The sequence below is a fragment of the Coenobita brevimanus genome, chromosome 98 (genome assembly GCF_032717465.1).
Source record: "Coenobita brevimanus isolate Jiangsu-jjx chromosome 98, ASM3271746v2, whole genome shotgun sequence".
Lineage (NCBI taxonomy): Eukaryota > Metazoa > Arthropoda > Malacostraca > Decapoda > Coenobitidae > Coenobita > Coenobita brevimanus.
Genome location: NC_137051.1, coordinates 18,751,788 through 18,770,412, shown reverse-complemented (window position 1 = coordinate 18,770,412; position 18,625 = coordinate 18,751,788). Strand labels below are relative to the sequence as shown.

At 43.0% G+C, this 18,625-nt stretch overlaps 1 protein-coding gene across 2 annotated transcripts in view; it reads right to left on the bottom strand.

Moving 5' to 3' along the window:
• HisRS (histidine--tRNA ligase) overlaps window positions 1-11,963 on the bottom strand; it is a 152,512-nt gene extending 140,549 nt beyond the window's left edge. The window contains exon 1 of one of the 2 annotated variants that reach the window (XM_080283849.1): window positions 11,939-11,963. In XM_080283849.1, the coding sequence (XP_080139975.1) occupies window positions 11,939-11,950 (12 nt within the window). In that variant the 5' untranslated portion in view covers window positions 11,951-11,963. The remainder of the gene's footprint in view (window positions 1-11,938) is intronic. The other variant, XM_080283848.1, reaches the window with a different exon arrangement.
• Between the last annotated feature and the right edge of the window lie 6,662 nt (window positions 11,964-18,625).

Below are 18,625 nucleotides of genomic sequence, written 5' to 3'. Positions count from 1 at the left end.
GTTCTCATTTCTCTTTTTTTGAGAAAATCTTGCATCCAACAATACAGTTTGCCTCGGATTACTCCTCGATGGTACAGTTTCCATAAAAGTCTTTGGTGCAGTGCTCTGTCAAATGCTTTCTTGTAATCTAAATAGATACTGTCCATCCATCCTTCTCCGTTCTGTAATGTTTCTGTTACTCTATCACAGTAGCTCTGATTAGTAACACATGATTTTCCCTTTCTGAAACCAAACTGTCTTTATCATATTGTGTTCTTCTAGATGATTTACCCAAACTTTTCTTATCAGCTTTTCTAATATCTTGCTTACAACACTGGTTAGTGATACTGGTCAGTAGTTGAGTGGATTTTGTCTCTTCCCTTTCCTGAATAAGGGAACAAAGTTTGATTTTTTCCAAATATCAGCTAGTTTACCTTGTCCCAAGGATTCCTTGAAAAGCACATTCATGTTGCACCCAACAAGAAATTTCATCAGGACCATTTGCTTTTCCTTTGTCTAAAATACTTAACTTCTACTGTATTTCTTTTTCTGATATTTGTATATGGGGTAGTATGTGTGGGTATGCATGTTCCATATAATCCCTCTCAAAATTATTTTCTTCCGTAAAAACTGATTGGAAATTCTTATTTAGTACTTCACAAATATCCTTCTGTTGTGTGTAGGTGATCCCCTCATCTGTAATGGATAGTATTTTATCTTGTAGGCTACTTTGGTTTTGCTTCGGAAGTAGCTGCAAAATAGCTTCGGTTGATCACTACTTTTATTTACGATGTCCTCCTCAAACTGTTTTTGGGCTTCCCTCCTTATTCTTGTATAATCATTTCTTGCCTGTTTATAGTTGTTATATGCCCTTTCACTATTGTGTCTTCTGTATCTGTTCTACAACAAATCTCTTTTTTTCTTTTGATTTTTTACATTCTGTATTAAACCATTTCTTTATTTTCTTTTCTGCTTCTTTGTGCTGTGGGATGTACTTCTGGACACCTATTTCATAAAGTTCACAGAATTTTGTGTAATTATATAACATTTAAATCTTGTCCTCTAAGATCTTTTTCCCAATCTGTTTCTATGAAGTATTTCTTTAGGTCATGATAGTTGCACTTTCTGTAACTTTCATTACTATTAACTTTATCATATGCAATCCTGAAGTTGTAATTTAATACTGTATGGTCACTTTTGCTGAATGGAGGGTCTATCTATCTATCTATCTATAGCCCGACGCCCTAATCCCGCAAAGGGTGGCGGCAGACAAAACACCTCCAAGTCGCTCTGTCACGCACCATTTGACTACCCTCCCCCTTCCTCATATACCTCTCAACTCCATCCCTCCACCTCATCCTCAGTCTACCCCTCCCTCTCCCTCCCTCCACCTCACCTACATACATCCTCTTAGTCAGTCTTTCATTCTCCATTCTCTTCACATGTCCAAACCACCTCAAGTGTATTTCTCCTAATCTTCTCAACCAAAATGGAGGGTGATACAGTATATTGTCAGTATCATTTTCTTGCCTAGTAAATATAAGATCTAGTACTGATGGTATGTCAAGTCCTCTTTTTCTGGTGCTTTCTTTTACATGCTGTTAGGAAAAACTCCCGCACAAAGTCCATGAGCTTTTGGTCCCAACAGCTTTCCTGGCTTTTTATATCTTGAGTATTCCAATTTATATTTGTACTGAAGTCTCCAGTTAGTATAATTCTTTCAGATTTCTCCTCCATTCTATGTAGTACTGCTCTTAAACTTCAAACTGTTTTCTCTGCCAGGTCTCCATATTCGCCTTTTTCCCAAATGTTTGATCTGGGCGGCATGTATAAATTTGCTACAATGACTTTCCCTTCAGATGTACTAATCTCTACTGCAATCAGTTCTACCTGTGAGGGCACATCTAGTTCTATTTCCTTGACTTGCAGATTTTTCTTTGTTCATATTATAATTCCTCCTCCTTTCTTTAAGTTCTTATCTCTTCTCCATATATTGTATTCCTCTAGGTTTGGTGAATCATTTGATATCCTTGGTGTTAATTTTGTTTCAGTTAGGCAAACAATATGTGGTTCCTTTTCTATGATATAATCATTCATCTCTAGTACTTTAGATACCATTCCATCTACATTAGAGTACATCAACTTAATCATCTTATTTACATACTTGTCATGACTTGGGTCTACTACCTTTCTCCTTTTTATTCCCTCCTGTTTATGTACCACTTTCAAACCTGCAATCCAATTACTTTGTAAAAAAAAATGTGTTCTTCTCTTCCTCTGATCTTCCCTCATTCTTTGTTCTTGCCTCCTCCCTCTTCTCTTTTAGTAATCCAAGTTCCTCTGAGTTAGGCATATTTTAATCCATACATTTTTGAAGTCCTCTTTTTCCATAAGTTTGTTTGCATTTTTCAGTATTTCCTCCACAGTGTTTACACTCTGGAAGGTTACTTTCAGCAACCTTGATTTATTTCTCTCATATTTCCCTAGCCTTTTGTGTTCCTCTTTGTCTTTACTACAGATTTCCTCTGACACTTCCTTCAACATGTTCATTACATTTGCCATCTCCTTTTTGACTCGAAATCTTGTTTTTTATTTCTTCCTCCTCTATACCAGTGATTACTATAGATTTGTTGATGTCTGCTGAATCTTTGACCAATTTTGGATTGTTTTGGATTATTTTCTTCGCTTCCTTTTTAATGCTCTTTTATTTAACTCGTTTCTATGCCTTTCTTTACTTTCACCATTTCAGCATATGTGGTTTCCACATCATTTTTGTAGCTTTGGATTGCTTCATTTACCTGGGTTATCTTCTCCTCAATATCACTGCTATGATCTATCTGAGTGCTTGCCTGCCTTATCGTCTCTGTATTATTTCTGTGCTTGCCACATCACTATTCGTCCTTCTGAGTGTATCCACCTCAACTGATAATTCAACTACTGTTGTGTCTTTCTTATTAATCTCCTTTACTAAATTTTTGTTTTCTTCCTTCTGCATGTGCAACTGCTTTTTAATTTCATCTATTTCACTCTGAAATGCCTTCTCTAATCTGTATACTCGTTCTACCAGTTTATCATGCATCTCCATTTCCACCAGTTCCTGGTAGAAATCATCCTGCTTTCTACCTTTGTCCCTCTTCTTAACTCCATCCAAAGTTGATTTGCTAAAGATGGTGGTCATCTTCTGGTACTAACTGAAAGCTTCTACTTACAGTTTTGCATTCCTCTATGTCACAGACTAAACAGTCAACACTGAAACAGCTGATTTGCTTGTTTCGGCACTGCTGCCTACTTCGTTGTATTGTGTTATTGGAACAACACTTTTACTTAAACTTCCTTCTTTATATTAGAACACTATTTAGTTGTACCTAGTACTGAGCTTGACTCATATAAAGATACTTTTTAGGTATAGCCATTTGAGGGCCGAGATTGACCTGATGCGGAGCAATGCCAAGCACGTCCTCTCACTCTCATGTCTAGTGTGTGTGTGTGCAGGGAGGCCATGGTGGTCAGTGTCCCACGTGTCCATTCTTTTACCAAATGAAAACTCGTTAAATGAGTATAATGTTCGGCCAGCTCAAGGCAGTCACCAAAAACAAAACTCGTTTAAAGAGGGTTCTACATATCGTGGAATTACTGTATTTTATTTACAGAGAAGGGAAAGAAGTTGTATGCGGCTTTCATGGATTTGGAGAAAGCATATGACAGGGTGGATAGACAAGGATTGTGGAAAGTGTTAAGAATATATGGAGTAGATGGGAAGTTGTTGAATGCTGTGAAGAGTATGTATGATGGTGCTAAGGCTGCAGTGCGTGTGGATGGTGAACTAAGTGAATTTTTCTCTTTGAAAGTTGGTTTGAAACAGGGATGTGTCATGTCTCCATGGTTGTTCAATCTGTACATGGATGGGGTAATAAAAGAGGTACAAGGTAGGGTAGTGGATGTTGGAGTGGCCCTGGTGAGAGAGGATAGTGTTTGGAAACTCCCTGTACTGTTGTTTGCAGATGATACTGTGTTGTTGAGTGAAGATGAAGGGGAGCTGCAAGGCTTGGTGGATGAGTTTGAGAGAGTGTGTAAGAAACGGAACCTAAAGGTGAATGTAGGGAAGAGTAAAGTGATGGTCTTTGAGAGAGGTGAAGTCAGTGAATGTATAGCGAGGTTGGATGGTGAGGAATTGGAAAATGTGAGTACGTTTAAGTATTTGGGTAGTGTGATGAGTAAGGATGGAGGTTTGGAGGGTGAAGTGCTTGAAAGGGTACAGCAGGGAAGAAAGGTTGCTGGTTCCTTGAAAGCAGTGATAAGAAACAGGGAAGTGAGCATGGAAGTAAAAAAGTTACTACATGACAGTATTGTGATACCAACTCTAACGTACGGAAGTGAAGCTTGGACGTTGTTGGAAGGACACAAGTCAAGAGTGAGAGCAGTGGAAATGAGTTATTTAAGAGGAGCTTGTGGAGTCACGTGGAGAGACAGGCTGACGAATGAGGATATAAAGGAGCGTTGTGGTGTTGATGTGGATGTGATAGGAAGCGTTGTGAGGAACACACTGAGGTGGTTTGGCCATGTGGAGAGGATGGAGGGTGAAAGACTGACGAAGAGAGTGTATGTGAGTGAGGTGGAGGGTGGAAGAGGGAGGGGGAGACCGAGGATGAGATGGAGGGATGGGGTGGAGAGGTATATGAGAGAGGGGGGTGTGAGTTGGGAGCAGGGTAGTGAAATGGCGGGGGACAGGGCGACTTGGAGGCGATTTGTTTGTGGCCACCCCAAACGGGATTGAGGCATCTGGCAATAGATAGATAGATAGATTTACATTTTATACTTTTGTTCTCCCACGCAAACACTGAAAGCACCAGGATATCTTGGCAATTACTCACAGAGCAGTTTTTCAAGCTGCAATGAAACCGATGACTAATAACAAACCTATCTGAATGCTGTTCTGATGACTTTTCAGGCACAAGGGAGGCATTAAGTACTGTACTGTAAATGCACTTCTTAGTTCCTCATACAGTTTTCATGCAGCATTACAGTAAACTCTCAATTATCCATCGTTGCAATATCCGGCACTGCTTGTTTGGCTCTATTAAAGCATTATCCGGAAAAATTAAGCAGTATATGGTGCCAAAATGGGACATAACCAGCGGTTCCACCTGTGCAATATCCACCCTCAAGGTGTATCTACTGGCCTGCAAACAGTAGCCAACCAGTGCTGTATTACAGTACTATTACTTTATTGTATTCTATGGTTAATTTTCATCTTTTACTCAAGGGAGAGTTTTTGGGAGAGAGGGCCAAGATGGATAATAACGCAATATCCAGTTTGACGACAAATACTGAACTAATGGGTGGTACCAAGCAATATCCGGCACAAGGCTTGGGTGAATTACGCTGGATAAAAGAGAGTTTCCTGCAAGTCAATATTTACTGATTCTTGATAGTATAACAGGCTTCCTGGCATTTCTTCCATATTAATAAATTTGCATTTTATCTGAATGTACAGTACCGGGTACAGTATGTCCAACACATTTCCTTTACAACTTTTGCACTCTTTGTTGTTACCCTTTTCTCTTATCAATGGTACACGTACCGGTAACTGTTTACCTTTCAAGCTTCTGGTACAGTCCTTCTCTTTCATAAAACTTTTGCATGACATTTATCATTCTTTGTCTCCAACTGTGGTGTTAAGTGGTGGCAACCATCATCCACTCACTTGATGTACTGCTGTCTATTCTTCCTTCACCTTTACCATTCTTTTTCTGTGTCTGCCTTCCTCTTCCAATTTACCTTATCTTTCTGGACACTTTTTATTACTCTTTCCTTTTCAGGAAGCTTTACATTGATCAAGCCTAATGGTTTCCTGTAAGCCAGGAAACCATTTACAACGCTTGGTGGTAACCACAGAACCAAACCATACGTGCTCCTTACACGTCAACAAGTGGGTTGGCGGAGGGTTGGAGCCCCTCCCCATAAAACAAACTCAAACAACCACCCCTTATGGAATATGAAATCTGGCTATAGATAGAGGGAGAGGCCTTAAAAGCAAAAGGATATAATACTGGAAACAACAGAAAAAAGGCAAAATGAAATTAACAAGCAAAACATATAAAGCTAACATTTAACGTTCCTTTCTTTACATCTATTCCCTGAATTTCGGTAGAGTATTATTAGTATTCTTTTTCTGTGTCTGTCCTCCTCTCTTCCTATTTCTCCCATCTTTCCTGTCACTACTTATTGCTTTTCTTTCCATTACAGGTGGGTTTACGTTGAGTGACATGCCAAATGGTTTCCTGTAAGCCAAGAAACCATTTACAACGCTGGGTGGTAACCATATAACCATACCATACGTGCTCCCTACGTGTCAAGTGGGTTGGTGGAGGGTTAGTGCCCCTCCCTGTAAAACAAATAACTCAAGAGTCAAATGGCCACCCCGTACGGGATTATGGCGTCTGGCAATATAGATAGATAGATAGAACTATGGGACCTTGGGAATTTGGGATATACTCAATACCTTTCATCAACACTGGAAACATTATCATACAACTTAGCCACATACAAGTAATAACAGTTATTTCAACCAATTGTAGCCTTTTTTTTTTTTTTTTTTTTTTTTTTTTTTAATGTGTCCCACTCTGGGCATAGGCTTCACAGCCTGCTTTCAAGGCCCAGTAGCTCTCCTACATACCGCACACCTCTACATGTCACCACTTCGGCACTAACACCCACGGTACATACTGAATACATGCTAGGGCTGTCTCATACAGGACTGGTGTATTGGTATTAGCGGGGATATTTTTACGACATGTCGGCGGGTCTTCTGGTAGATCAGTAAAGTCTGATATTTATGAAGGGTTCCAGAGGACTGGAAATCAGGTATAACTGTTCCTTTATACAAAGGAAAAGGAGAGAGAGAAGTATGTGGTAACCATAGGGGTATTTGCCTACTTAGAGTGACTGGTAAAATATATGGTAGAATACTCATTGATAGGGTTAGGCATATGACAGAGGAGCTAATTGGAGAAGAACAAGGGGGATTTAGGAAGGGAAAAGGGTGTGTAGATCAGATATTTGTTCTCAGATGTTTAGTGGAGAAGTATCTAGAGAAGGGAAGGAAAGTGTATGCTGCCTTCATGGACTTGGAGAAAGCTTATGACAGAATAGATAGGCAAGGTATGTGGAAGGTATTGAGAATATATGGAGTGGAGGGGAAATTGTTGAGTGCTGTGAAGAGTATGTACGAGGGAGCTAGGGTTACGGTGCGAGTGGATGGTGAGCTGAGTGAGTTCTTTGATCTCAATGTGGGACTGAAACAGGGTTGTGTGATGTCTCCATGGCTGTTTAATATATACATGGATGGGGTTGTAAAGGAGGTGCAGGGTAGGGCAGTGGATGTGGGGGTGGCTCTAATGAATGAGGGTGAGATTTGGAAGCTTCCGGTGTTGCTGTTTGCTGATGATACAGTACTGTTGAGTGAAGATGAATGGGAGTTGCAAGGTTTGGTGAATGAATTTGGGACAGTGTGTAGGAGGAGGAATCTGAAAGTTAATGTAAACAAAAGTAAAGTTATGGTGTTTGAGAGGAATGAAGTCACAGAGTGTGCAGTGAGGTTGGATGGTGAGGATATGGAGAATGTGAGTGCATTCAAGTACTTGGGTAGTGTGATGAGTAAGGATGGAACTTTGGGGGATGAAGTGTGTGAAAGGGTACAGCAGGGAAGGAAGGTCGTTGGTACACTGAAAGCAGTGATGAGAAATAGGGAGGTGAGTATGGAAGTTAAGAAGTCACTGCATGATAGTATTGTGATCCCTACCCTGACGTATGGAAGCAAGGCATGGACCTTGCAAGAAGGGAACAAGTCAAGAGTGAGAGCAGTGGAAATGGGTTACTTGAGAGGAGCACGTGGAGGGACAGGTTGACGAATGAAGAAGTGAAGGAACGCTGTGGGGTGGATGTGGATGTGGTTGAGAAGATTAGGAGAAATACACTGAGGTGGTTTCGACATGTGAAGAGAAAGGAGAATGAAAGATTGACTATGAGGGTGTATGTAGGTGAGGTGGAGGGAGGGAGAGGGAGAGGTAGACCGAGGATGAGGTGGAGGGATGGAGTTGAGAGGTATATGAGGGAGGGGGGGGTGAGTTGGGGGGAGGGTAGTCAAATAGTGGGTGACAGAGCGACTTGGAGGCGTTTTGTCTGCGGCCACCCTTTGTGGGATTAGGGCGTCGGGCTATAGATAGATAGAAATCCTTAAACTGGTCCCTGCCCCAGCGGGATTTGAACCCGGGTCCATTAGTACTACAAGGACTGCATTGGTAAGTGAATTTAAATTAATTCTTAGTTGGCTGGGACTTGAAATTGTCTTGGTTTGGTCTAGATTAGGCTCAGTTGTCAGGTTAGGTTGAAATATACAGTATTATTCCAATATTTCTACATATCTTGAACCATTTTGACCTAAGCTGAAAATGGTCCTGGTTAGGTCAAAACTGGGCAAGATTGAAATATGTTATTCCAATATTATTTTATATACAGTATTCTGATTGATTCTGACCTAAGATTCATTGGGAGGAAATAGGATTCCTGTGGTACAGCAGTGCAGGGAGTCACTGCAAGATTGAATTATCTTAATCTTGATTTCCACAAGAAATGAAAGTCTATCTATCTATCTATTGCCAGATGCCTCAATCCCGTTCGGGGTGGCCACTAACAAATTGCCTCCACGTCGCCCTGTCGTGGCTGTGTGGAGCACATAGTGACATTACGCCTCCTAACAGATTTAGCTAGAAAGAAAAAGAAAAAGTTATTTGTAACATTCGTTGATTTTAGTAAGGCTTATGACCGGGTACAAAGACATATTCTAATAAGAATTTTAAAGCGTCTTGGATGTGGTATGGTTATGTTGGGTGCTATTGGTGCTGTATATAATGTTACTGAGAGCATTATTGGTACCGCCATGTTTGCTGCCACATTGGGAGTTCGTCAGGGATCCCCTACATCTTGTTTGTTTTTTATATTATACGTGAATGATTTGATTAAACTGATTAAAGATCATTGTGGTGGTGACGGATTCTTGAGGTGGCTACATATTTTAATGCAGATGGATGATACTGTGCTGCTCTCCACTTCGCGCAGTGGGATGATTAATAAGTTGTCACTGATGATGCAATATTGTGATGAGTATGGTATGAAAGTGAATGGAGAAAAAACAAAATTTTTTGTAATACATGGTATGCCTGAGGATAAGGAAGATTTGTGGGTAGAGGGTCTGGTGGTAGAACAGTGTACTCAGTATATGTATCTTGGTTCACCATTTACGGCTGACAGCTCAGTTTCGTCATCGGTTAGGGCTCACGCAGACGCCAAAATGACTCATGTCATCAAATTCATTTAATTTTTAAGGAAAAATAATGACATTCCTTTTTGTGTTAAGAAGCGTGTGTTTGATGCTTGTTTGGTGTCGGCTATTTTATATGGATGTGAGTCTTGGCTGGGTGCGGACCTGAGACCGGTTGTGAGGTTGTATAATTGGTCTTTAAAAAGTCTTTTAAATGTTAGGTTAACTACGTGTAATGACTTGTGTTATGTAGAATCTGGTTATCCTCAGTTAAATGCAAGCAAAGAAAGTTTTTTCGTAAGACGTGGAATGAGAGGCAAGGAATGGATGATGACCCATTAGTTTTAGCCATTAATACTGTTATGAACAATCAATACCAGACCCATACATACATTAACAATTTATTACATAATGAAAGGGATGATATAGCTGAAGGATTTCGGGACCTGAAGGCCATAATTTCCAACTCAGAGTCTTCCAAACGTAAAACATATATGGAAATAAACCCAGAATTAAATGTCCATTCAGTATACAGAGAGAATAACTATGTAAGTGAACACTATCACGTTGCTTTTATGCGGTTCCGAGTGTCAGCACATTCTCTAGCAATAGAGGTGGGCCGATGGAACAGAAGGGGACGTGGAAGGCTACCAGTAGAGGAGAGGGTATGTGAGTGTGGTGAGATACAAAATGAGATTCATGTGATACAAGAATGTGCTATGACGCAACACTTGAGAGACGTTTATAATTTTTCAACTATCACACATATATTTTCTAATAGATATGATGATGTTCAAAGATGTACTATAATTTTCAAGATCTTGGATACTTATAAAGTATAAAACATAAATGTTTAAAGGAAGGAAGTAAATAGATAAAGCATATGTTATTCCTGGGTACATAAAGGTCACTGTTCATATTACTTTAAGTTAAGGAGTACATGTTTTATATACTATAATTTTCAAGATCTTGGATACTTATAAAGTATAAAACATAAATGTTTAAAGGAAGGAAGTAAATAGATAAAGCATATGTTATTCCTGGGTACATAAAGGTCACTGTTCATATTACTTTAAGTTAAGGAGTACGTGTTTTATATACTTTGAGCATTTGTGTCTTTGATTTATCTTTGAAGTTGATATGAAATCCAGGGTGGGCGTTGTTTCTGATGTGAGAGTTTGTATCATTATATTTACTTGGAGTTACAAAGGCAGATGTAGTCAGTGCTTTTCACTGTCGTGCCGATGTGTTATCTAAGAATTCCCTTTAGGGTGTTGTAATTTGTTTTTAGTATTTCATTGTATTAATATATATGTACTTTCACTGGACCAATCTTTAAAATAATGTGTATGATCATTTGTAGCTGTGGTCAATAAAATTCTATCTATCTACCGTCATAATCATGGAGCCATGTAACTACCTTATTATGAAGTTTTCTTCAGTTTTTTCTTTATCAAAGCCCTTCATGGAATTATTTGAGTATTTTTTATGTTTTCAAGTTTCAATGTTTATTATTTCTTTTACAAATGGTGTACTGCATTTAAAAGGCATAACTTGTTTGCAATCCCCCAAAGCTCCAAAGACAGATGGACGAACCCTATTTTATACTAACCTAATCAAACTTATCTTAACCTAACCCACCCTATCCTTAATATAACCTTCCTTGTTGAATGATGAATCCTCTTATAGTAAAAAATGCACCTCTATACATCTTTACAAGTCTCTGACTCAATATAAGGATTTTTTTTTTCTTTTTTTAATTTAAGAGATGGTTTTGCCTCAAAGATTACATAGGGTACATTGGTAAACACCATACACACACACATATATATATATATATATATATATATATATATATATATATATATACTGTATATTAGGTGCCATAAGTTGTGGTTGTATGAACACTTATATCCTGAAAAACAAATTCTGTTTAAGGTACATGACTGCCATATTACACCAGCTTAGCTTATCCTAAATGTTTACTAGAAAGGATTGGTGTACCTACAGATTTGAGCTGCACCATATACAGTACTCCCAAACCTTGCCTCTTCTAAGTTAGCCAAGCCTACATGCTTTGGGGTAGCTAACCAGATGAGAACATAAAAGTTAACCTCAATTTGATTGCATCAGACATGAAATACAAATGTGCAGCTGGTGCTTTTTTTCCCCTTATTAAAAACTTATAATTCTTTATTGACATACATATACCTGTCCCGTGTAATAACAGAGTAAGGCTGAAAGCAAAATTTCAAGAAAATCACTATGTAAATGATTCATGGACTCTGCATGTTCCCGAGTACCCACTGAGGTATGGGCTACCATTACTGCATCATTTTCATTTCTAAATCTGACTCTTATAAGAATGCACCTTTTACCCTCTGCTTATGCACCACATAAACCAAAAATACGGTACAAAAAGTGGGCTGCAAACATTACACTTACGAGTTATGACAATACTTGAGACAGGTTGAGCCGTCTCCGTACTCTGCTTCCTTATTTATGTAACAATTTTATAAACACGGGAGAGAACTTGCTCACCTAATTACAGTCAATATGACATTTCCTTTACATGCGCAAAACAAATCATATATCAATCATTTCTCTCATAAATAGGGAAAATAAGGCTGGTTCACTCACCTGACGTTCCATGCTTGTTGTCAGTCGGCTCTTTGGCTTTCGTTATCGCATAAAAAACTATAAAAAAAAAAAAGAAAAAGAAAAAAAAAAGCTTACGTGCTGTAATTTTTAAGAGCAATGCAAGTCGCTTTACATCATTCTCGTGAAATATTTAATGAACAGTAAACTTTTCAACTTCGGTATAACTCACTGAAAAAATGTAATCAAATAAACATGCATTTATTAAGTCGGCATTTTCTGTGAAGATAAACAACAACAGTTTATCCTCACTGATTAACGAGCTTGCAAAATTAATACTTTTGTAGACAGCCTCCTTTTCATGTAATTATAACCCAGACGTGAAAAGATAGCGATGATGCAACTTTAAATACAGCGGTTTTCATTGATGACCCAAATAATTACAGAAAACGTTCGATCAACATAAGCTTTATTTCGAAACACCTCACCAAATTTACTTTCTGATAGTCTGTTATATTTTCTGATTATTGCTGGGTCGGTAAATAAATGTTTTTGAAATACCCGTGCGGCGGGGGTGAGCCGAACACCACCACCCCAGGAGGAGAGTACGAGGGAGCATTACCAACCACACTGCGGGATAACAGGGAGGCTGGCTCACTTGTCACAGCTTCCGGGCAAGAGCATCTTATATCCCTCGCGCCCCGACGCCCTTCTTCCCCGCAGCCAGACCACCCGGCAATATGCAGGAAAAGGACACTACACTCCGTCAGATGGAACACTAGCCAGAATCGAGGTGGGACTTGTAAAGATAAGTTCTCAAGCAGGCCCTCGGACGCCGAGCCACCTGGACCGGTCTCCTTTTTAACAGAGGACTCAGGAGCAGCCTCAGGGGCTGCTATCCCCCACAAGGAGCAGCGGACGAGTCATCGCCGTCCATTAGTGCTGCCTCCGGACAGGAGTCCCAGACCCAAAGGCCGGAGAGCAGCCACCATCGGAGCTGTGGCAATAGCCAGGCTTATCCATCAGGTGCCATCTCCCTGCCTTCACACCAAGGGCCGGAGAGCAGCCTCCGTCGGAGCTGTGGCAAGAGCCAGGCGTATCCATCGGGCGCCTTCTCCCTGCCTTCGGGACAAGGGCTGGAGAGCAGCCTCCGTCGGAGCTGTGGCAATAGCCGGGCATATCCCTTGGGCGCCTTCTCCCCCCCATCAGAACAACGGCCGGAGTGCAGCCTCCATCAGAGCTGTGGCAGTAGCCGGGCGTATCCACTGGGCATCTACTTCCCGCCTTCAGGGTCTGTGGAGTCTGGAGAGTCAGTCTCTGGCCGCTCTCCCCCAGTCCATCTCCAGGCTCCGGTAGAGACAGGCACCTCCCGCCCCGACCACCCCTCCGGTGGCAAAGTGAGGTGTCTCTCTGCCCGTCCCTCTTCACCAGAGGACATCTGTTTTGTTTTAGAGACCACCAGAGGCCGGAGCAGATGTGATGTCCCCGAGAGCTGGTGTCCTGTCCCTGCAGCCCCTCGTGTTGTTGGACTCCTCCAAGTCAAGAGGCCGCCACTCATCTCTGATGGCCTCCTCCCGATGGCGAGACTGCAGTCCTGCTTGGATGGCCGCCCCAGCAGCTCGCCCCGGGCGCCGCCCTCTCCACGCCCGACCACAGCCCCGGGCCTCCCCTGGTCCTCCTCCAGGACCCCGACTACAATGAAGGGCCGGCGCCGAGCAGTGTGCCTCCTGGCCCTCTCTGGCCCCAGCCCCGAGAGCCTACCCTTCTGCCAGGCCGCAGCAGCTAGGGTGCTGACCCATACCACTCACTTACTCCCCGAGGACTTGTGGCGACCCTGCGGAGCACCCATCCCCGTACTATGCACTGGGTGCCCCACCTCCCACGCCGGGCCTACACCTGAAGCTCCTGGCATAGGCCTTCATGCCCCATGGGCCTGCCCTCCACTCCGCCAAAACTGTGAGTAGTAGATTCCTGTTTGTGCCCCTCCCAAATCCCTCCCCAGTGTCTCGGCCCTCATGAAGGTCCTCTCTCCGTCCCCTAGCCCTAGTGATACTCTCTCAGCCCTACCCAGTGTGACGCACCCCCAGTACGCCACAGTGAACTCTATTACTCGCGCGGAGTGCCCGACGCCCATATATGGGAGAGTTTCCCCACAGTGACTGCCCTCCCCAGTGTTACTCGCTCCCTCACGGAACCGCAATCCCCACTGTGATCCTCCCCAGTGTCCAAGTCCCTCCCCCGTCCCGCTGTCCCCAGTGTACTCACCCTGCCCAGACTCTCCACCCCCCCTCTCCCATAACGGTTAGCGCAAGGTAGTGTGTACATCTGCCCCCTGTACCGCGTGTGTAGAATAAAGGTGGCGTCACATCAGACCAAAAATAGCTAACATGTGAGCCAGTTTTGCAAGCCAAAATAGCTAGCAGAGTCCGTCACACTCGCGTGTTTTTGCGAGCCGAAACGGCTAACAGTGTCGTCTGCCTTGGCGCCTCATGGTCATTTGTAAACAAGCCACCACGGAGTACCCACTCCCTTTCCTCAGTTTCTGCAACCACCTAACGTGCTTTAGCAACTCCAGAGCTACAAAGCAGTCTACTAGAATTTTCCTTGCCGCGGGATCCATATCGAAATCTGATTTCTACTTGTTATTTGGAGACAAAACAGCTTCCGCGGGCTGGTCAGCCAAGTGTCCGAATATTTATTTCATGTTACCAGAAATAAAATTATAAAAATGAATAAAAACCACAAGAATTAAATTGTATTTACTTAACAATTTTAGTTAAAGTTTCCTTCTGTGAATAACAGAATATTTTCTCACCAGTTACAAAATTAATATAAGCTCATTTGAGTTCAAATCCCACCAACAAGCTGAGCGAGAATGGGGTGCATTCAAAGCTACGGTAGTATTCCGGTAAATGTCAACACCACTGGGACAGACACATCCCCGCGCTGTTTAAGAAGCATATTTTTCGTTGTTAAATATCTACATTGTTGTGTGAAACTGTGAATCGTGGTAATGTTATTGTAATGCTAGGTGGAATTAGGCTCGACTTCTCGTTCCTATTTCACCTAACGTGGAGCGGGGTCCTCTTTCGAGACCGGAGCTTAGTGTAATAAAGGGAGGCAGGACACAGAAACTCTAGGCAACAACCTTTACACGTATATTACCACAGTCAGACACAGGACAAATCAGCAGATATTACAGCACAATATATAGCAATATAAAACCTTATCTGGGATATGTGTATCTCGCAGGATACTTGCTTCTCTGATAGTAATGACAACACAAACAATCCTAGAAGTGCAGTAAATATATGCGCGCGCGGGGGCGCGGGAGGGGGGGTTGTGTCTCACCAGGAGGAGCTAGGGGAGGTGCGGGGAGTGACTTGTGACAGCTAGGGGAAAGTTATGGTAATACAGGAGGGCGGCAGATATTAGCCGTGAAGTTTATATGGTTTCCACTAGCCAAAAGACTTTGGTAATTGATTTTATTCTTGATTTACACTTACTTGAGATATGGGAGGGAGAGAGGGTGGTAAACAAGATTTATGGGTAGCGTGGGGGAGGGAGAGAATACCATTAATACTTCCTTTCACAATATTCCTTCACAGTAATGGGGGTGTCTTTATAGGGGAATCTCCCGGCGGCACAGGCTTATTAATTGTATAACAAGGATGTCACTCACACGTATAGTCAATCAGATCTTGTTCCACACTCTCGTCCTTTAACTTCTCACTGTGATCTTATTCACCCCGGTATTCACTATATGAAATCACTGCACAATACTTACATTAGGGGAAATCACACTTAACCTAAATCACTCGTGCTACAATATCACACGTATTCATCAGGGGGATAGGCAGGAACATGTCGTCGGCGATCCTGCCGGGCTAGGGGCACCGCCAATGCGAGGCGTGCCGAGAGGGCACGGGATAACTCGTAAGGGCGTCCTCTCGCGTCCTGGGCTTCCCGTGGCTTCTGGGCTTGGCTCAGGCGTGTGGCCCTCGGGACGGGCCGAATAGCTCCAGGAACCTCTGTGATAAGTCCCGGCATCGTGGGGGCGTAGAGAGATTACGCCCGGGTGTCCTGGGGAGAACCGAGAGAGACTGTGGGCTGCGGTCTCCAGTGTCTAGGGGCGCTGACAGGGGAGGGCTGCGGCAGCGACTTCCACTGGGGTCCGTCAGGTGCGTCTGCTCTAGAGCCAGGCGTAGGGAACAGAGACCAGGGGAGGCTGTGAGGCCTGTCTGGGTCACTCTGGGACAGGAAGCCTGGGCTCTAGTCTCCTGCCGTGGGGACGTCTCTCCACTCACCTCTCTCTGCACACCCTCGGAGCGACAGTAGATCGTCTCATGAGGAAGGGAATGACAATAGGTCGTCTCTACCAAGACACTCTCGGAGCGACCATAGATCATCTCACGAGGATGGGAGCAACCATGGATCGTCTCTACCGGAGCACTTTCGGAGTGACCAGGGATCGTCTCACGAGGATGGGAGCGACCATAGATCGTCTCTACCGGAGCACTTTCGGAGCGACCATAGATCGTCTCACGAGGATGGGAGCGACCATAGATCGTCTCTACCGGAGCACTTTCGGAGCGACCATAGATCGTCTCACGAGGATGGGAGCGACCATAGATCGTCTCTACCGGAACACTTTCGGAGCTACCATAGATCGTCTCACGAAGATGGGAGCGACCATAGATCGTCTCTACCGGAGCACTTTCGGAGCGACCATAGATCGTCTCTACCAGAGCACTTTCGGAGCAACCATAGATCGTCTCACGAGGATGGGAGCGACCATAGATCGTCTCTACTGGAGCACTTTCGGAGCGACCATAGATTGTCTCACGAGGATGGAAGCAACCATAGATCGTCTCTACCGGAACACTTTGGGAGCGACCATAGATCGTCTCTACCGGAACACTTTGGGAGCGACCATAGATCGTCTCTACCGGAACACTTTGGGAGCGACCATAGATCGTCTCTACCGGAACACTTTGGGAGCGACCATAGATCGTCTCTACCGGAACACTTTGGGAGCGACCATAGATCGTCTCTACCAGAACACTTTGGGAGCGACCATAGATCGTCTCTACCGGAACACTTTGGGAGCGACCATAGATCGTCTCTACCGGAACACTTTGGGAGCGACCATAGATCGTCTCTACCAGAGGGGCGCCGTCTGGAGTGTTTTTTCTAACTCCACCCCTAGCTGGCTCAGCAATTCCACTCTGTGAAGGTAGTGTCCTTCTCCTACGGTGGCGGTGGCGTGGTGGCTGCATGACACAGGGGTGCACGGCCCGGGCTGACATGTGTCGCTGTTGCCGGGAGTGGTGGTGACTGGTGGCGGCTACCCCGTGGGGTCCGTGTGGGGGTGTCGGTGCATCTTCGGGCATACTAAGCTGTGTTTGGCTTGCCCTGTCGTCGGGGGTACTATGGTATTCTTTGAGGGCACTGTTCTTCAAGCCACGCATTTTAGATATATACCGTAATATAAATAATACAAATAGAACACGTATATATAGCGTAGCGTGAATTGTTTATCATAAACAGAAATTAAAATATCATTGATGGCACGTGATGGCAACCCGCCGTTTCAGTGAACCTATATTATTTAATTTCTGCAACATTTAGTGCAAGTTAGGTTCTTAATACATTGTTTGTTCAGACAGTAAGTTACGCCTAGTGGGTATCTTGACTCATTCAGTCTCTATGTAGGCAGAAATTTAATGTTGAGTAAATACTGGGACTCAACATTTTGCTCACTCCCTTCACGCATGCGCACAAGACAGTCCAGTGTTTAGTTTTTTTTTTTTCACGAGAGATTTGTTTCCAAAGCAAACCCACGAGGACTGATGCTTAAAATAATACAATTTAGACTAGACTACTTGTGGACTGGTTAGGTTAGATAAAGTAAGGTACTGTAATTGCTTTGGAGGGTCTGAGGGGACAACAACACGGCCTTCTCAAACCGTGGCAACACGGGTCTTGTGGTGTGCGTGGGTGAAGGGAGTGAGCAGAATGTTGAGTCCCAGTATTTACTCAACATTAAATTTCTGTCCACACAGAGACTGAATTAGTCAAGATACCCACTAGGCGTAATTTACTGTCTGAACTAACTATGTATCAAGAACGTAACATGTACTAAATGTAGCAGAAATTAAATAATATAGGACCACTGAAATGGTGAGTTGCCATCACTTGCCATTAATTATATTTTAATTTCCATTTATGATAAATATGAAAAATTCACGCTACGTTATATATACGTGTTCTATTTGTATTATTTACATTACGGTATATGACATTACCATGATTCACAGTTTCACACAACAGTGTAGATTTTTAACAAAGAAAAATATGCTTTTTAAACAGCACGGAGATGTGTTTGTCCCACTTGTGGTGACATCTACCGGAATACTAGGCTTTTCAGAAGCACCCCATTGTTATTCATTTTGCCTCGCAAGCGAAATCTTGCTCACTGTGAGTCAGTTTGGCTAGCGAGTCGCGAAACTGGCTCATATGTTAGCCACTTTTCTCCTAGTGTGACGCTGCCTTAAGGTTAGGTAGGACACTACGCAGACCATTTGGATGTGTTATATTATCTAGGAGCTCGTACCTGTCACGCAGACACCTAGACTTCGGGGTCAGGATATATAATCGTCCCAGGCGGTACATACCTGTCGTACCTAACGCCAGACATTATATAGCCTCTCCTCTATAAAGTGTGTA